This window comes from Brassica napus, chromosome A4 (assembly GCF_020379485.1).
Source record: "Brassica napus cultivar Da-Ae chromosome A4, Da-Ae, whole genome shotgun sequence".
Taxonomy (NCBI): domain Eukaryota; kingdom Viridiplantae; phylum Streptophyta; class Magnoliopsida; order Brassicales; family Brassicaceae; genus Brassica; species Brassica napus.
The window spans coordinates 12,310,937-12,331,981 of NC_063437.1; the positions used below are offsets into that span (position 1 = coordinate 12,310,937).

General features: G+C 34.2%; 2 protein-coding genes across 2 annotated transcripts; both read left to right on the plus strand.

Moving 5' to 3' along the window:
• The first annotated feature begins 499 nt into the window (after window positions 1-499).
• On the plus strand, window positions 500-5,840 carry LOC106446404 (calmodulin-binding transcription activator 3-like). The gene is made up of 12 exons (XM_048777614.1): window positions 500-820; window positions 1,394-1,513; window positions 1,600-1,715; window positions 1,811-1,899; window positions 2,090-2,132; window positions 2,229-2,442; window positions 2,513-2,611; window positions 2,689-2,969; window positions 3,065-3,122; window positions 3,214-4,802; window positions 5,192-5,509; window positions 5,576-5,840. Exons 1-12 carry the CDS (start codon window positions 781-783, stop codon window positions 5,702-5,704), a joined length of 3,096 nt encoding a protein of 1,031 aa, XP_048633571.1. The 5' UTR covers window positions 500-780; the 3' UTR covers window positions 5,705-5,840.
• Window positions 5,841-9,893: 4,053 nt separating this feature from the next.
• LOC106449770 lies at window positions 9,894-10,220 on the plus strand. Its single transcript, XM_013891468.3, has one exon. It carries the CDS (start codon window positions 9,894-9,896, stop codon window positions 10,218-10,220), a length of 327 nt encoding a protein of 108 aa, XP_013746922.2.
• Window positions 10,221-21,045: the final 10,825 nt, after the last annotated feature.

Sequence of the window (21,045 nt, forward strand, 5' to 3'; positions counted from 1 at the left end):
TAAAACTACAACAGTTATCATCTAAAAGGGTTTCTCAAAATATGTTCAAAGACTCTTCTCCATTTTTCTACAATCTCTTCTTTTTTTTTTAAGTAATATTTTGGGTAAGAAATGACTATTTTGATGTGTGTGCTCTTACGGGCTCAAGTTACTTATGTTTATAGGCCAACTAACATTCCATGCCTGGAGATTTTTAATGGGCTTAAAAATACGTCAAAGGGCATATGCCAAACTGGATTGAAAATGTAGAAGTTGCCGTTACCTCAGATTAGTATAGATTTTTCTAAAAAACTTTTTTGGGTAATTACTAATTTTAAGATGTTTAAGAGAAATCGCAGTAATCAGAGTCCATGAAGATAGTTCACCGAATTAAGATTTCATTTTATTATAAAGTGGATTAGCAGCTTTATTACAAGGAATTATAAAGCAGGATGTAGTGTGAACACGTGAACAAATAACCCATTTTATAATTTAGTACAGAAAGATTAATTATTAATGAATAAAAAAAAGGCAGAGTCGCGGAAGTTGCGTCAGAGGAAATTGACTAGAAATTCAATTTCGGCGGCCAGCTCTCTCTCTCTCTCTCTCTCTCTCTCTCTCAGTACTCAGATGCTTCCTTGGTCGATTTCTCATCTTCACTTTGATCCTTTCGATTCTCGTTTCCACCTCTTTTGATTACTCTGTTTCTCTGAGAAGAAGAAGAAGAAAGCTTTCAACTGTTCCTAGTTTTTTTTTTTGTTGATGTCTGCTTTGAGACTCTGAGATCGCAAAAAGGAATCCATGGCGGAAGCAAGACGTTTTGGCCTTAATAACGAACTAGGTGATCTCATAATATTTCTTTTTGTGTATTTTTTTTTATGGGTCAAATATATATTTAGTTAAAAATCTTTAATATGTTTCGATCTATTTGTGTAGAACTTATGTGAAACTTGTAGATTTCTATCTTTTTTTTTATATATATTCAAAAAGGGTTTATTTTAATCCATGATGAGTATTGATTGGTCTGAGTCATAAGTTTCTTCTTGAAAGCATATTTTTATCTGAATATTCATTTTGTAAAGTTTCTTTTTTTTTTTCACTTACTTGGTCTGCTTGTAATACTTGTTTAAGTTGAAAACAAATCTAATCTAATTCTTGGTTTAGTTATTGTTTATGGTTTGTATAAGCTGAAAAGATTCACTATTTGGACATGTAATCTTTGGTTGAGAACAAAAGAAAGAAAGGGTTCAGTTATATTGAGTTGGGTTTACTTTAGTTAACTGCTTTGTAACAGGAAGTTGACTTTTTTTTTAGCTACACTAGATTTGAAGCTACCAACCAAATGTACTATAGATTGCCGTAAAAGCTTTATAGATAGAGTGATCTCAGAGTTTTTTTTTTGTTTCCTCCCCAGATGTTGGCCAAATACTTTCAGAAGCACGGAATCGATGGCTTCGTCCTCCTGAAATCTGCGAAATCTTACAGAATTACCAAAAGTTTCAAATTTCTACCGAGCCACCTACCACACCGGCCAGTAAGATTCATCATCCCTTCTTGTCGTCTACCCCCATTTTTAAGTTTTAAGAATGATGTTTGTACTGAATCACTGTCTTATTTCAGGTGGATCTGTTTTTCTATTTGATCGAAAGGTGCTCAGATACTTCAGGAAAGACGGTCACAACTGGAGGAAGAAAAGAGATGGAAAGACAGTTAAAGAAGCTCATGAGAGGTTGAAGGTAGTAAGATGATAACATAACATAAGATCATAAGATATGTTGATGTCATCAAGATGCTGGTAGTGTTTTCTCTTGCTCATGATTATCCCCTGTAGGCTGGAAGCGTTGATGTTCTACATTGTTACTATGCGCATGGACAAGACAATGAAAATTTCCAAAGACGCAGTTATTGGATGCTTCAAGAGTAAGCTTATTATAACTTAAACAACATTTGCTTGCGTTATTATGTTAGATTCCCTCTTACTATGTCTTTGAAGTTTGAAGTTGATGAGAACATTGACCTTCAAGCACTATAACTTCAAATGAATTCAATACATATAATAATCTCCTTTGCTAAGTCTCTTGTTGTTGTTTTTTGTTGGTTGCCTATGCAGAGAGCTTTCCCACATCGTTTTTGTCCATTATCTCGAAGTTAAGGTTTGACTTCTTCCTGTTGTTAATTCATTTCTCTGCCCTGTTATTTTCTTATTGCGGAAGCTGACTCTTTGAGTGTATGATTTGTAAATGAATCAGGGTAGTAGAGTTTCTACTTCTTATAATCGGATGCAAAGGACTGAAGATTCTACTCGATCTTCTCAAGAAACTGGGGAAGTCTACACCAGTGAACGTAATGGTTATGCTTCTGGCAGCATTAATCAATATGATCACAGCAACAATCAGTCACAAGCTACTGACTCAGCAAGTGTCAATGGTGTTCACACCCCAGAACTTGAAGATGCACAATCAGGTGCTTCTTCTTTCATACTTTAGTACTACCTTATCTTATGCATAGCATAACTCGTACTTTCATTCTACAGCATACAATCAGCAGGGGAGCCCCATACTTTACTCACATCAAGCACTTCACCAGCCTCCATCTACTAGTTTTGATCCTTACTATCAGATGTCTTTGACACGTAAGCTCTCGGTGACCTGATTTGATACTTACAAAACGTCGTATGGTATTTGATTTTTATTTATTTTTGGTAAGAAGCGAGGGATAGCTATCAGAAAGAGATTCACACAATCCCTTCGTCCGCTATGGTAGAAAAAAGCAGAACTACCAACGGTCCTGTTGTAACAAATAGCATAAAAAACAAAAAATCCATTGATTCCCAAACCTGGGAAGAGATACTGGGAAACTGTGGTTCTGGAGGTGAAGGTTTACCTATGCAGCCTCACAGTGAGCATGAAGGGCTTGATCAAATGCTCCAAAGCTACTCTTTTACTATGCAAGATTTTGCCAGTCTACAGGAGTCCATTGTCAAAAGCCAGGTACACACAGTACTTATCTGAACTCCTTGTTTTTGATTGATAGTCTATGTATTCATTGAACATGTGAATGATATTATATTTTCAACCGTTCACAGAATCAGGAGTTAAATTCAGGGCTTACATCTGATCGTTCAATGTGGTTACAAGGACAAGGTTTATACTTCTCACTCCGCTTGTTTCAGTAAAAGGTCAAAATTTACATGTTTTTAAAAGCTAACCTTCAACTTTTTTGTTGTTGTATCAGCTGTAGATATAGAGCCAAATGCGCTAAGCAATTTAGCTTCAAGTGAAAAAGCTCCATATCTATCTACGATGAAACAGCATCTGTTAGACGGTGCATTGGGCGAAGAAGGCTTGAAAAAAATGGACAGTTTCAATCGCTGGATGAGCAAAGAGCTCGGAGAACTCGGAGATGTTGGTGTTACTGCCGATGCAAACGAGTCTTTTACTCATTCGAGTTCCACAGCCTACTGGGAAGAAGTTGAGAGTGAAGATGTGTCTAATGGTGGATATGTTATGAGTCCTTCCTTATCAAAGGAACAGCTCTTTAGCATCATTGACTTTGCTCCAAACTGGACGTATGTGGGTTGTGAAGTGAAGGTTCTCGTTAGTGGAAAGTTCTTAAAGACGGCTGAGAGCGGAGAGTGGTGTTGCATGTTTGGGCAAACAGAAGTTCCAGCAGATATTATAGCTAATGGTATACTCGAGTGCGTTGCCCCTATGCATGAGGCTGGAAGAGTTCCCTTTTATGTAACATGTTCCAACAGATTAGCATGCAGCGAAGTGCGTGAGTTCGAGTACAAGGTCTTGGAGTCTCAAGGCTTTGATAGAGACACAGATGATTCTTCCACCGCTTGCAACTCTATTGAGAGTCTCGAGGCAAGATTTGTGAAACTGCTGTGCTCGAAATCTGATTGCACGAACTCTTCTCTTCCCGGGGGGAACGACAGTGATTTGTCCCAAGTGAGCGAGAAGATTAGCTTACTGCTTTTCGAGAACGATGACCAGTTGGACCAGATGCTGATGAATGAAATCTCTCAAGAGAATATGAAGAACAACCTCTTGCAGGAAGCTCTGAAGGAAAGCTTACACTCATGGCTTTTGCAAAAGATAGCTGAAGGTGGGAAAGGTCCGAACGTGTTGGACGAAGGTGGACAAGGTGTACTGCACTTTGCTGCTGCTCTTGGTTACAACTGGGCGTTAGAACCGACGATAGTCGCTGGTGTAAGCGTTGATTTTCGCGACGTGAATGGCTGGACTGCACTTCACTGGGCAGCTTTCTTTGGCAGGGAGCTGATAATAGGTTCTCTCATAGCTCTCGGTGCTTCTCCTGGAACTTTGACTGATCCGAATCCGGATTTCCCATCAGGAAGCACACCTTCTGATCTAGCCTACGCTAATGGCTACAAAGGAATCGCTGGTTATCTCTCAGAATACGCCTTGAGAACACATGTTTCTTTGCTCAGTCTAAATGAGAAAAACGCAGAAACATCTCTAGGAGGAGCGGTTGAGGCAGCTCCTAGCCCGTCCAGCTCGGCGTTAACAGACTCCCTCACAGCTGTGCGCAACGCTAGCCAAGCAGCGGCCAGGATTCATCAAGTTTTCAGGGCTCAGTCTTTCCAGAAGAAGCAGATGAAAGAGTTTGGTGATAGGAAGCTGGGGATGTCGGAAGAGCGTGCTCTTTCAATGCTTGCTCCAAAAACACACAAACAAGGACGAGGGCATAGTGATGATTCCGTGCAAGCTGCTGCGATCAGGATTCAGAACAAGTTCCGTGGTTACAAGGGAAGGAAAGATTATCTGATTACTCGTCAAAGAATCATCAAGATACAGGTACATAACCTTTTGAACTGGAAAAAAGTTCAGTTCAGTATAGTATTCGGGTACTTCAGTTTTAAAATTTTTTATAGAAACTAACCGAAGTTTTTGGTTTCGATTATTTTGGTTTAAAATTCGGATAATTTCGGGTAGTTCGGTTAATTCGGTTAAAAAATTTTGGTTTAGTAGGTTAGTTCAGTTCGAAATTTGGTTAACAATTATTTTCTTTTTTTGAAAAGAAAACAAATCTGCGGAATTGAATCGAACTAACCAAAATTTTGGTTTGGTTTGGTTCGGGGAGTTCGGTTCGGTTAAAAATTCCATCCCTAAACCAAACCAATGATCTTGATTCGATTTAGTTGTGATAATGAAATGCTTAACGGTTCAAAACTGGCAACGTGCAGGCTCATGTAAGAGGTTATCAGGTTAGGAAAAACTACAGGAAGATAATTTGGTCTGTTGGGATACTAGAGAAGGTGATACTGCGTTGGAGAAGGAAAGGAGCTGGTTTGCGTGGGTTTAAGTCAGACGCACTTGTTACCAAAATGCAAGATGGAACAGAGAAAGAAGAAGATGATGATTTCTTCAAGCAAGGTAGAAAGCAAACAGAGGAAAGGCTTGAAAAGGCTCTTGCAAGAGTTAAGTCAATGGTTCAGTATCCTGAAGCTAGAGATCAATACCGCAGATTACTAAATGTGGTCAACGACATCCAAGAAAGCAAGGTAATGATAGTAAATGTGGTTTTGAGCTTAATCTTTGTGTAATGAAAATTAAATCTTTTGGTTTAGGTTGAAAAGGCTCTTGCAAATTCAGAAGAAGCAACTTGTTTTGATGATGATCTGATAGATATTGAGGCATTGTTGGGAGATGATGACACTTTGATGATGCCTATGTCCTCAACTTTGTGGAACGCTTGAAACCACTCTCAAGCCTATTATGTGAGATATTGTCATAGTTATGGACTTTATTAGACTTGTAAATTCTTATGTAATCCACTCTTTTATCATGTTATGTAACTGCATCCATTATTACTCTAATTTATATATTTGACGATATGAACATAAATCAACTTATAACCAAATAGTGTAACCTCGTCACTAAACTGTACATGGTTGAGACGGCTTCCGACATGAACCACAACCCTAAAGAGAGAGTACTCAGTGTCCACATACTCTTACAGTGTGTTTCTGAGTTTCAGTTCTAGTGGGAAGACTACTCTGTAAATTAGCTTCTTGTGTAACTAAGATGTGTGGTGGTTTCTGATCTCCAGCTTCTTCTGCGCTTCTTGTAAACTGCACAGTTAGCATAGTATGAAACTGAAACTTTGAAGGTAGCACTAAAGTACTACTAATTAGAAGGAGACCTCCTTTTATACAATTCCATGTAGGCTTCTGCTGTATAAATACAGGTAATAGTGGTAAATGCAAGGTCAATACTTAAGAAAAAAAACGATTCAGCATTTTTAAATGCAGCACTCGTCACAAAAGAATTTGTCTTCAGCGTGCAGATTTTCTGTGGAGCTGAAGTTTCTTAAAGATCTCTTTTCATTTACAGTCCTGCCATTAGTTACAGACACATCCATTTAACCTTTAAGAACTGATATGCATGGTTCTCTACGGATTAATTACTCAGAAAATATACTTTATTATTGTCAAAAATCCATTTCAAGAAGATCAAAATGCTCAGTACAACATTCATTTTTAAGCTTTCTCTTAATACATGAGAGATATTTATATAAAAAAGAAAGAAATATATGTTGCATATTGCCAAGTGGCTGGACTACCGCTTCATTATCTTCTAAGTTTCTCCCTTTTTCAAGTCTTTTTTTAATCTTCCTACATTTGTTTTAGGGAAATTAGGTTCAATAACACCAAAAAAAGAGAAAAAAAAAATATATATATATATATAAAATTCAGTATCTAACGAAAAGTCTTTTCTATCTCTTCTTTTTCCTTACTATCTCTCTCTTCCCTCTATCTCTAAAAAAATTATTTTTTTGTTGAAACTCATTTTGTTTCGGCAGTTGTTTGACTAAGGTTTCGTGACTGCGGTTTGAGCGGTGCGGGACAAGCGGTTCAACTGCGGTGCGGTTCTAACAGTTATAAAAATGTACAGATATATAGTATATGTAGAGATTTTTGTTACTGTTAACTGAGAGGCGGAGCGGGACGATGCCATTCGAAGCCTAAATGTTTATATACCTCTACACCAGCAGGTCCAAGTTTCAATTCCCCGAGAAAATAATTTATTAAAATAATTATGCAGACTGCGAAGGAAAAGTTTACAAAATATCTTCAATATGGTACAAGTAAATCTGCTCAGACGTAGATCTTCACAGGATGGTTCTAGTGATGCAGTTAGACGTAGATCCTAATAAGACATGTAGTATTGTCGTTGTAGAATCGTCTATGTAATATTTCTCATAATTATAATATCCTAATACATCAACATTTAAAAAAATCTAATTTTTTTTTTGTTATTCTACAAATAGACCTTTTATTTTTCTTTTTTTGTAAATACTCACAACCGCAACTCTTCTACCACTGGACCAACTCAACGTTAGGCTCTCTTTATTGTTATATATTAAACAAACAAACTTTTTACCTCACGTCAGTGAATACTTAGAGCATCTCCAATGTAAAACTCCATTTTTTCCTCCAAAATAGAGTAAAAGTGAATATAGAGTAAAAATGTTTCAACCCTACTCCATTTCTTACTCCATAATGGAGTGATGAACAAATAAAAAATAGATTACTCCATTTATGGAGTAAATTCTATTATGGAGTGATATATGGAGTTGGGTTGGAGCATTTTTTAATCCATATTCACTTTTACTCCATTTTAGAGGAAAAAATGGAGTAGGGATGGAGATGCCCTTAGTTGGCAGAACCCCCTCCCCCCCCCCCCCCCCCCCCCCCCCGCCCCCTTTCATATAATTTTTAACAATAAAGAGAGCCTAACGTTGAGTTGGTCCAGTGGTAGAAGAGTTGCGGTTGTCAGTATTTACAATGCTTGGGTGAAACCATTTTTTTTTACCTCACGTCAGTGAGTATTTAGTTGGCAGAAACCCCCCCCCCCCTCCCCTTAAAAATGAGGGTATGATCTTGTCGTGGCTCTCGGTAAATTATACCAAAATATAACATATTTCAAAAATAATAAGATAATTTTTTAAAAAAATATCTTAAGTAAATATATTAAAATAATAAAATAATAATCACTATATATAAAACTTGTATAAATTTATATATAAACATAAACAAAACATTGTATTGTTTATTTTTTGATATTTTAAATCTGTATCCTTTTTTCATGTTGGTATTATTTTATTAAACTACATCCAAAAAAGGCATTCATATATATATATATATATATATATATATATATATATATATATATATTCTTGATACACAAAATATATAAATAATCTAATAAAAAGAGACAAAATCCAAATCTTGTAAATTTAATAAATACATAATATCATGAAGTCAAATATTTTTTTATTTTAAAATAATAATTTTAAAATATAAATCTTAAATAATTAGATTAAATAACTCTATAAATTAATAAATTATTATATGCCAAATATTATTAAGGGAATTTATGGAGGTTTTACTGTATATTGTTAGGTGTAATAAGTTATATAAAATAGGTCTACGGTGGATTTGTACATATTTCACATACTCATGACAATACTGCAATTTTCTGCTTTTTTCTCTTACATAGTTACATTAAACGTTTCCGTTTTATTATGGATTTAAATCATCCCGTCGTCGCAGTGACGGATCTTCAGGTCGTGTTTTGGCCAGTTTCTTTCGGGTCTAGGTCTTTCAGGTCCTAAATATTTAGACCTAATAGGTACTTAGAAATTTTTGGTTCGGGTTCGGGTCCGGATCGGTTCGGATCTATAATTAAAATACCCATAAAATATCCATAATTTTTCGGGTTCAGATCGGGTCCGGGTCGGGATCGGGTATTTAGGATGTGAAAACGGCATGACATGCCCAATTTAATCAAATTTAGTTGATATATGTTATATGTATCTAAATTTTTACAAAATAATTTAAATAAAACTATTAATAACTAAAATAAAATATTTTTAAACTCTAAATTTTACATTTTAAAAGTTCATATTACTTAAAAAATGTTACAAAATAATAACAAATATTGTTAACAAAATATATTTCAACTAAATCATAAAATAATATATATATATATAAAATAAAACACAAAAACATCATAGTTTTATATATACATGTTTTTAAGTCGAGTACAAATCGTTTCTTATCGGGTCGGGTCTATTCAGTTTGGTTCTTTTCGGATCCGAGTCTATTCGGGTCGGTTCCTTTCGCTTCCAGTTCTTTCGGGTAAAACAAATTTAAACCCAAAATGTACTTGTAAATTTTCGGTCCAGTTCCGGGTCGGGTATTTTTGGGTCGATTTCGGTTCGGGTTTTCGAGTCCAGATTAAAATACTCAGGCCTAGTATCCGCGACCCAATCTAGAAAATAGAAATATTCATTTTAGTTTCTATTTATGAGATGAGAAAATTATAATAGAAAATTGTATCCATTGTCATAGAATAAGATTAATTAGGGTTTTTATTTTTTTAGATTATCCACGACCCAATCTAGAAAGTAGTAATTTTTTAATTAATAAGATTAATTAGGATTATATAGATTTATCATTAATTTATACACTAAAAATTTCCTTAACTAGATAAATACAAATATATGTATTTCTTAATTATATATATATTATTTACTTTAGATCCTTCTATAGTGAAATATGCAAAATGGTCTTCTTCTACTTTTTGAAAGAATCACGAGAATGTTGTTCTTTTTTTTTTGTGTTCATATTGCTTCGCTCAAAGTATTTGACAATTTAGAAATTCAATTCAATTCAACGGTTTGATTTGTAAACATGTCTCGTGATCTTTTGGTATTGATTACAGGGAAGAAAGAGAAATATATCATCCGTACATGCCAATATATATAACATCATTAGCCGCACGTACTCATCAAACAAGAAGAGCTCAAAAGATTCCAAGAAAGTTCTAACAAATTGTACCACATTTTACAATCATGTCTTCTAATTAAATATGGTTTCCATGGAGGCTTTAGCGATGGCAGGAACCGATTATCAAGAATGGGGACTTAGTGTTGAGGAATGGGAGTTTCAAGAATCAGTAGTTCCGCCCCATTTGCTTGCAGACGATTCTGAAAAGGACGAAGAAGAAGATTATCAAAATGAGGATGATAGAGTTTTCGATGGCGTAGAGGTTAAACAATCTCTTACTTGTGACATTCGAGCTTCGGTTGGGAAATTGATTGAAGAATCGATGTCACATATCATTGTTCACCTCAAGCTGCTTAAGTTCTTGAGACATCTTCTTGAGAACTTTTTATTTAGACATGTTCTTGATTTTATTTTGTAACTGTTGTTTTTATTTTAACAAAGAGTGAAATTATTGTAATATAAGTATTTATATTCAATTTTTATAAACTGAATACATTCAAATAAAAGCATAATTCTGTTTATATGGTTACATTTTTTCTTTTGATAAATCATAAAACTACGGGAGAGAAATAACCAAATCAAAATTATCCAACCGAAATATCAAAATTATTCATACGGTAAAGAAGACATTTACATAAAAGTATTGAACCAGACCTAAACTGAAGCAAAACTTTGTGCAACTGAACTGAATATACAAATTAAGTAAATTGAAGTTCGCCAAAAATGATTACTTTATATGTATATATAAAATATAACTTTGCACATCTGAGCTGAATAAACAAATGAATTAAGCTGAAGTTTACTATAAATTACTCCTTTCGTACTCTAAGTGGTGTTTAAAGATTTTGATTTTGTTTCACCATAGTCTCTCTATTCAAAATGAATTTAATGTCATTTGAAATTTGTAACCAATTACAAAATATTATATTTTTTTTTATTGGTTGAGCTTCTTAAATTTAATATTATTTTATGTAATCAAGATAAATTACATAAAAAGTTGTATTATTTTATTTTTTGTGAAAAAACCTTAAACGCCACTTAAAGTGATACAAAGAGAGTATTGCTTTAATTAAATATATACCAAATACAATTGAATAAACTGAAAGTTTGTACGTCGTAAAATTTATTATTAAAAAAAATTGTTGCAACTTTTTACCAAAGCTGAAATTAATGTTAACTAAACCAAACCAAAATTTCGAACTGATTTGAACTTGACCCATTTCCAAAAAGGCAATTCTCTAAAACAACGTACATTTTATTCATTACTTAACATTATTAGTTTAATTTTTAATAATAATACGCTCTCGGGATAAATAAACCATATAATAGAAATGAGGAAACATATTTTTCACATAATAATTCATTTAGACTTTGGTCCAACAACAAAAAAAAGTACATAAAACTAAAAACGAAACAATGTGTAATTCCTCGAATGCAAGTATTTGAGTGGATGTGCAAACTGTAACTTCCAAATCATTCACGTTTTAGTTCTTTCTATAAGAAAACAAAAGGGATGTGTTCAAAAAAAAAAAAAGAGAACACAAGGGGAAAAGTCTCGTTTTCATGTTCCATCTTTCAAACAAAAGAACAAAAAGTGTTGTATGATCATATCAACTGAACTCACGAGAATCTGGACTGATTATAACGATACACCATGCATGACGTATGTATCCAATACGTACTATCTGGTGCTTGATACGTTGAATACTAATTTTGTGATCAATTTAAAAATAATCTAAATCGAAAATCAATCTGACATCAACCAATATCCACTTTTTATTACTCCCAAAGTTTTTAGTAAAATCTTTAGTCAAAAAAAATGTTTTTAGTAAAAGATATACTTTTTTGGTAAAAGTGTTAAATAATATATATAATTTTTTATGAGTATATTTCGTTAACAAGATATAAAATATAAAATCGAGTTTTAGGGTTTACTGATGTCATTTTTTATATTTATGAAAAAAATATTCATATATTGAGATGGCTTTATTTGCCGCAAGCAAAGTTATATTTCTCTCTTATACCCAAATGCCAATTTTGAGTAAAGCTAAACGATTTGGAAAGAAAAAAACCATACTTATAAATTCAGATAATATAAATAGTTGTATTATCAACGGTGATGGTGATTTTTGTTGCTAGGTCTTGCGAAATCGACTATTCTCAAGTGTTAAAATTTTGATTTATTTTTCTGTTTAAACGTTGGTGAAAATGTGGTTGGTGACATATAGAAATCTGATTTAAGACGTGGCTAAGAACATGTTTGGGCCCGAAGACTCAAAAGGAAATAAGGAAATGTTGTGAGTGTTATCTTAGATGATATTTCAATCTAAAACTAATTGGTGAATTGAATTAGTTCATCTATCTTATATGTTAGTTAATATCTCTTTTAACTTCTGGATGTGGATGAGGTTGGAATGTAGGGATCGAGCTCTAATATCATATTAAGTTTGATAAATTTCAAACCTAAAACCAATGATAATTGGATTATCTCATCTATCTAATATATTAGTTAATGTCTCTTCCAACTTCTGATGTGGGAGACTATGTTTATAATAGTGTCGAGCTTGTTATGAGTTGGTTTTGCTAAACTAAATGAAGGTCTTGCTCAAAATAAATGTTAGTACGTACATAAACGTAGCAGTGAGAGCCTGGGAGGTTTATCTGGGGTTAAGCTTTTTCTTTGTAAAATTATTTCTTTTTGAGTTAATGTTAAATTGATTCAAAAGAAAATGCTATTGTTACAATTTTTTGGTAGAAAGAAACTTAATAAGTCTCATCTTGTAGCTAGCCACACATGGAAACATCCATCATACTGTCTCTCCCATCATTCGAATTGTAGAAATTCTATTGTGCGCACTACCTTATCAATGCTCTTGACACACTTAAGCCACTTGCTGGTATCTCACCATGTCTTCGTCCGTTTCTCTCCGTACATATGCTGTAGCCAGCTGAAATACATATCCCAAGAGAAATTTATGTGTTTTCTGCTGCCTTGTGTCCTTGAGTAGTTGCACCACACCACTCTTTTTCATATATATATTATATTTACAGTTAAACACAAAAATAAACTTCAAGGAATTTGTCGACCAAAGTCGACTCCTTGTATGCTTGGCCGAGTAGCCGAGACTTTTATAGTCGATAGTCGAGGCAAGTTCCGATTGGGCCTGGTGGGAAGCCCAACTGATAAACCTTGTCTTCTTACGCTAAAATGCAAATCGATGTTATGTGAACTTGGACTTGATATTCTTTTCTCCAAATGTTTCTTTACACAAAATGTATTAGATTCCACAAGTTCATCCTTAAGGCTTTTGATTCTAACTTTTTCATCGGTCCATAATGCAAATAATACATCATTTTCTTTTGTTTTCTCCATAACCGTATCACATAACACTACCAGATCAGTGTTGGCTGATGCCGGCAAGGTGACCATGTGGCAGACTTCAATCTTCTCTTCTATACTATTTTTATATATAAAAGGTTTATTTGGGATAAATCTACTTTTCAAGAAGAAAAAAGGAAGAAAATATAAACTGAACCTTTTTTTAAGGGAGAATTTGCTCGGTAACCAAATTCTGATTGAAAATAAAGAAAATAGCATTGATTTTGACGTTATTAAGTAACTATCTTTTATCTCATATTTTACCCGGTTATACCTTCTTCACTAGCAAGTCTCCGGTGAAAAAAAGAGAGAGTGCATGACGTCATCGCTTGGAGTTATGGATAAGAGTAAAGCACCACTATTTTCATCTCACGTCAAGCATTTCTTTACCTCGTATTAATAAAAACTTTTTTAATAAAAAGTATATTTCATATCAGTCAAGTAGTATATGAATTTAACCCCTATATACTAAACTTTATCCTAACCTCATCCCAATCCCAATCCCTAAACACTAAAACTAAAACCCTAATCAATAAACCCTAAACCCAAATATAAGTCATAAATCCAAATATAAACTCTAAATCCAAATATAAACCTTAAATCCACATATAAACCTTAAACTCAAATAGAATGGAACAAAATAAATAGCATAATATATATTGATGAAATTATGAAATGTCTATGATTCCTTGGAATAAGTTACTGCTGACCCCAACCATACCCCTTCACCTTCTAAATACTAAAACCTAAACCCTAGTCACTAAACTATAAATCCATATATAAACCCTAGACCCAAATATCAACTTAAGAAAATTACAAACTATATTTCTAAACAAAATAGAACACTCTTTAGTAATCTTCAAGTGGAATGGAACATGCTAAAATAGTATTGTCAAATGGAATGACATAATAAATCGTCAAATGGAATGGAACAATATTGCAACCGTGACTTACAATAGTTAAAAGTATCTTCCGGAAAACATACATGTTAAATCGAATCGGCAAAAGTTCAGTCATATCGACGCCGCACCTAGAATGGCTCGTCGCATATGTAGATTTTCGAATCTTCGATGCTTCCCTTCCATCACCGCCAAAGCCTTTGCAAACAGTCTTCTCTTTCATAAAGCTATTATGGATTTTACCAAATAAAAAATAATTTGTAAAAGGTGTATGAATGTTGGAGGACCACGAATTATTTTTGTTGTTAATAATTATTAATGGAAACTGTTTTTGTTTGCTGGTTTTGCCTGTAGGATAGAAAGACTAAATGGTAATATTATATAAAAGTCACTTGGTATACCGATAAGTTACACTACAAGAAAACAGCGATATACTGAGGGAAAAAATCGTCGGTATGTCGTCGGAATAACGCGATTCCGACGACATACCGACGAAAAAAGTCCTCGGAAATAACTCCTCGGAAATTCATTTTTCCTCGGAAATCCCTCGGAAATTTCCGACGGAATTCCGAGGAAATCAAATTCCGAGGAAACTCCGAGGAAGATGTCGTCGGAATATCCCGAGGGATACACTTCCTCGGAATATTTCCAAAATTAAAAAAAAAATTATAAATTTATTTTTTAAAATTGAAATTCGAAAATATAAAATTAAAATTGAAATAGAAAACATATTTAAAAAACAAAAAATAATAAAATAGTTTTTATAAATAAAAAAATTGTTTTATAAATACAAAATTAGTTTTAATAAATATAAATATTTTTATAAATATGAAATCATCTTTTTATAAATACAAAATAGTTTTTATAAATACAAAAAAATAATAAAATAGTGTTTATAAATCAAAAAAATGTTTTATAAATACAAAATTAGTTTTAATAAATATAAATATTTTTTATAGATATGAAATCATCTTTTTATTAATACAAAATAGTTTTTATAAATACAAAAAATAATAAAATAGTGTTTATAAATCAAAAAAATGTTTTATAAATACAAAATTAGTTTTAAAATATATAAATATTTTTATAGATATGAAATCATCTTTTTATAAATATAAAATAGTTTTTATAAATACAAAAAAATAATAAAATAGTGTTTATAAATCAAAAAAATGTTTTATAAATACAAAATTAGTTTTATAAATATAAATTTATTTATAGATATGAAATCATATTTTTATAAATACAAAATAGTTTTTATAAATACAAAAAATAATAAAATAGTGTTTATAAATCAAAAAAATGTTTTATAAACACAAAATTAGTTTTAAAATATGAAATCATCTTTTATAAATCCAAAAATCGAATTTATATACAAAAACCGTTTTGTATATTTAAAAATAGTTTTTATAAATACAAAAATAAAAAAATAGTGTTTATAAATCAAAAAAATGTTTTATAAATACAAAATTAGTTTTAATAAATATAAATATTTTTATAAATATGAAATCATCTTTTATAAATCCAAAAATCGAATTTATATACAAAAAACGTTTTGTAAAATCGAATTTATATAGAAAAAACGTTTTGTAAATACTAAAATAATAAACAATTTATAAAAAAAGTTCTAAATCAATTCAACACAACCAAATCACAATTCTAAACCTATTACACAACAAATCACAATCCTACCCAATCACCCTAACAAAAATCTATCAAAAAACTTCTAAAATCATCAAATCTACTTAAAAACCTAACAAATAGGACCTAAGAGAGTGGGATAGGGTCCTTACATGATTTGTAAGGGAATGGAGAGGATTCGCCAGAGAGATCGTCGCGAGAGAAGGTGGAGAACGCCGGAAGGAGAGAGAGATCGCCGGAGAGGAAGAAGAGAGAAATGGGGAAGAAGATGCGTTTCGAGTTTATAAAACCTAGGGTCCGACGGATATTTTCCGTCGGAATTCCTTCAGTATTTTCAATTTCAATTTTCGCGAAATATTTGGCGGCTTGTTTGCCCGGTTAAATGAAAATATTCCGAGGAAATTCCGACGGCCACTTAAATATCCGTCGGAATTTCCTCGGAATATTTTCATTAATTCGAGGAAAAAGAATATCATGTGCATATATTTCTATTAATTTATATTGTTCCTCGGAATTTCCTCGGAATATTCCGAGGAACACATGTTTGGGGTTTCAAAACATCAATTTTTTTGCCCTATATCATTTCTTATACAAATGCAATGTATACCATTGAGGAATCTTTGTATAGATGATCATAAACCATGAATTAACAAAATTTCAAAACGAATTGTAAGTATTCCCTTTACCGTTCATTAAAGTGTATAAGTGTTTCTCTTATGTTGTGGGAATTTCGTTCATACAATCGGAAAAGTGTTATATAAGTGTTTCACTTAAACAAATTTTTGACTTCATAACCAGTCTAAGACACTTAATAGGGGTTTTATAAGTGTTATTCAAACCGCAAAACGTTGTTTTCGGTTTAAAAACCCTACTTCCTTGGAAAAGCCTCGGAATATTCCGAAGAAATTCCGAGGAAAAACAAGTGTTCCTCGGAATTTCCTTGGAATATTCCGAGGCTTTTCCGAGGAAACAGAAACCCTAAAAGCAAAGCCCTGAATCGTCGGAAAAGTCTCGGACTATGCCGAGAAAATTCCGAGGAAATACCTAAATCCTATTATCCCTCGAAATTTCTTCGGATATTCGTCGGTGTTTTCCGAAGAATATGATTTCCTCGGTATTTCATCGGGGTATATTCCGAGGAAATTCCGAAGAAACCCAAATTTTGAGTTTCCTCGGAATTTCCTCGGAAATTCGTCGGAATATTCCGAGGATCTCATTTTCCGTCAGAATGTCCGTCAGAATTACGCTGTTTTCTTGTAGTGTTAGGGTAATTAGTTATAGAATAAATTATATTTTTTTGTAAGCTATACAATGCAATTTCCCTTTGTTTAAACTGAACATTTTTACAGTTAAGAAACTTTTTTGCAGTTCAGAAAGTTTACTAGCGATCACGTGCGGTATCTTTGAGCCTTGGTAGATTGGTAGGTATAAAGACAAAAAGTAACAGCCATATTATTTAATTTCCACAAGTTAATTAACTAACTATTAAATCATCATTAAAGTTCAAAAAAAAAAAACTATGAAATCATTATATTTGGTCTTAATTCTTAACCTCGTTTTGCTTATATGGCGGGTCAGCACAATGTTTTTAATTGAATACAACCTATCTATATTATATTTTTCTGCTGAAATGGGTAAACACATTCATGAAAGAAAACAAACAAACTATATGAGCTTTACACTAGTAAAAATCCAACGCATAGCCACTACAAAGTTGTGGCTATAGAGCAAACTATCGTGGCTATAAAAGAAACCAGCCACGCTTAGATGTCCGAAAAGTAGCGTGGCTATAGCCTCGTGGCTAGAAATAAGCGTGGCTTTTCGTGGTTAGTAGCCACGTTATTACCACGCGCGTTTTCGTGGCTATAATAGCCACGATATAATATTAAGACGTGGCTATTGCTAGTGGCTATAATAGCCACGATATAATATTAAGACGTGGCTATTGCTAGTGGCTATAATAGCCACAATACAATATTAAGACGTGGCTACTGCTAGTGGCTATAATAGCCACGATACTGCCACTTATTCGACGTGGCACTATTAGCCACGGTTTAAAACTGTTTTTCAGTGGTTATTATAGCCACGATTTAGCTACTAAGATTCAACATTTATAGTATCCACTGTTTTGAAAAACATTCGGTTTGATTAGTTTTAATTAGCCAATTTTCATATTAGAGATTCATTCAAATTATTAAAATTGCACATTCAATAAACACAGAGCTTAATATACAAAATAGTCAAGGTTCAACATTCATAAAAAGTTACATAAGACAAGGTTAAAAGTTTTGAGTCTAAGAAGACTATCAAAAGACCTTGTTACAAAAGACCTTGTTACAAAAGAGGTTATAAAATAAAGTACCAACTTCTAAATGCCATTGAGAGGATTAGGCTGACCAGTTGGTGCTTGAGCCTGATGATCAGAAGTCTGTCCAGTAGGTGCTTGCGGGGGCCTAAGTGTTTGGAGGAGCTGATTGATTGCTTCCCTTGTTGCTGCAAAGTCCTGCCTCATGTCTGAGACGTCCTGTTTCACCCCAGCAACATCAGAAGTGACACTTTGGAGGGTTGTCTCAAGACCGCCCACACGCATCTCCAGGTCCAGGTTGCGGGCAATACCATTGGGGACGCGTGAAGAAGGCGCATGCTCCCTGAATTGTTCACTGCCCAGTCCGTAAAAATATTCCCTCTTACTCTTAGCATTATGTCAAGAGAAATGGAAAAATATTCAAAACCAAGCAAGAGCAAACAGAAACTAACATAAGGCTATTTGATCAACTCAGGTAACACATGTAATGCAATTGTCAAAACAGAACAGAAGATTAAAAGTGTCTGAGAATAAAAATGTTAAGCTATCATACCTTCAGATAAGCCTTGTTTAACATGAGGCGAGAAGGAGCAGATGATGCACTTGGACTCCCTGGTGATCCTTCAGTGTTAGAGAGCTGTGTGGCTTCCATCTCGGCCTGAGTTACCAGTTCTTCAGCCCGATAGTCCACAAAAGTCCCATCTGGTCGGGAGTGTGTCTCCCTGACAAGGGCAGTGTAGGATGGTGGTTCACCAGAGGCTTGCGTCTGCAAAAAAAAAGAAATTAGGAAGACAGATTAGAAAAAAAATTATTTATAGTACAGACATGGAAGATACCATGTTATACGCTATCCTTGCAAAACACCTAGGGCCTGCATTATGCTTGTGGCACCCTTTACCCACAGGATCAGCCTTGCGGCTTTTAGCAGCCTTCTTGCTTAATTTTCTTTTTAGCTTCATCAGTCGCCCAATACTCCAGAAGCAGTGTCCAGTCGCTATCATTGATGTACTTTGGCTTCTTGTGTTGCCTCTTCTTCTTGCTAATCCTTTCACCAACGGTTGTCATCGTTTCCTTCTTCCACAGACCGTAGACCAAATCATTAAATTGAGGCTCCCAGTAGAAATTTTGCTACAACAAAAAACAAAACAGTAAGAGGTTTAGAAACAGGAAATAATAACAGTAAGAGATTTAAAAAAAAATGAAATTTTTGATTACCACAAACGTTTGCCACCAGGAATCCTTCCTTTCCTCAGGCACCTTATTCCAACTCTTCCAAGGACCCATGTAGTATCCTTGCCAAGTTGCACGGATGAAAGCATGGATACATGGGTCAATACCAAACCTAAGATGATAACAAACATCAGTAACTGAAACAAGACTATGACAAAATCCTACCTAAAATTTCACAAAACAATCCTAACAGAAACAATCCTAACCAATCAAAGACCCAATTCAAATAACAGAAACATTCAAAGATGAAGAAGTGATCTTACCATAAAGCTCCATTCGGCTTATCAGGATGGAGATGTGGCTGTGAGAGCCTAGCAGGTGAGTTGAGCATCGCATTAAGGGTCATCTGCGGGTAGCTGTTGGAACGAGATGAGGAAGCAGCATGGTTTGGAGCGGCTCCAGTAGCACCAGGAGGCATAGGAGGAGACCCAGCATGGTAAACAGCGGGTCCAGTAGCACCCGGAGGCATAGGAGGAGACGCAGCATGGTAAACAGCGGGTCCAGTAGCACCCGGAGGCATAGGAGGAGACACAGCTTGTGTTCCAGGTGCTCTTGTTGAGTTCATCTGTAAAAAACCAACAAGAACACATCTTTAGAGTCAAGAAAGAGAGAAAGACAAATCTATACGAAGAACAGAAAGTAGACAGACAAAACCCCTAATCGAAACAGAAAGTAGACAGACAAAACCCCTAATCGATACTCTAAAATAAACAAAACCCTAGATCGAAACAGAGAGTAGACCTGTAACAACCAATCAAACAAGACAGAGAGAAATCGAAACCCTAGATCGAAAACCCTAAAACATCATATCGAATCGAGAATCGAAGGGTTTCATCTCCGAGAAAGGAGAAGAGAAAGAGAGAGGGTTACAATGAGAGGTGGGAGATGGAATCGGAGACGGCGAATTGAATCAGAGACGGCAAGATTGAACCGGAGACGGTGACACAAGAAACGGAGAGGAGAAGAACCGTTCCGTCGCGAGTCGAGAGAGAGAGTTTGTCTTTTTTTCTCTAAGTGTTGAGAAGAAAGAAGAAAACTGAATTATTAAACCCTTTTCTAAAGCCACGAAAAATCAGTGGCTAAACCGTGGCACTGAACCGCGAAATTAAAAACAATTGGAGCCAAAACCAAATCAATTGGAGCCAATCCAATTGGTTTACCAAAATTTTGGCATAGCCACGATATAGCCACGCAATTACAGTGGCAAGATGTAATATCTCGCGGGAAACCAAAAAAAATTCGAGCCAAACCAATTGGTTTTCTCTATTTTCCTTATAGCCACGAAACAGCCACTAATAAACCGTGGCTCTATCTAAAAACGCGTAACCACAAACACCCAACCCCTAAAGCACAATCCCTAAAACCCAAACTCTTTTCCATCAAACCTTATACCCATACAACAACTACAATTCAAACCCTTTATACATTCATATATTACATTCATATATTTTACATAATATAATTTTTCCAACAATCTCACAACATATTTTACAAACCTTATAACATATTTTACAACCTTACAACATATTTTACAAACCTTATAACATATTTTACAACCTTAAGCATATATTTGACTACTCTGAATCACCGTCTGATTGTACCTCAACATCTGATACATATTCATCGTTTGGAGGATTCACCGGGGCAAGATCATAATCAGAAACATCGTCAACAACATGTGTTTCCACCCGTAACAATGAACTTTCTGCAACTTGGTCACGTCTATCATCCTGCCACGCAGTTAAAGCAATTTCGGACGTTTCTCGGATTCCTCGAGGAATAATTTTTG

Coding starts and splice junctions, on each gene's coding strand:
- LOC106446404 (XM_048777614.1), top strand. CDS start 781: ATGGCGGAAGCAAGACGTTTTGGCCTTAATAACGAACTAG. Junction 2,970..3,064: donor AGTCCATTGTCAAAAGCCAG/GTACACACAGTA, acceptor AACCGTTCACAG/AATCAGGAGTTAAATTCAGG. Junction 5,510..5,575: donor ACGACATCCAAGAAAGCAAG/GTAATGATAGTA, acceptor CTTTTGGTTTAG/GTTGAAAAGGCTCTTGCAAA.
- LOC106449770 (XM_013891468.3), top strand. CDS start 9,894: ATGGAGGCTTTAGCGATGGCAGGAACCGATTATCAAGAATGGGGACTT.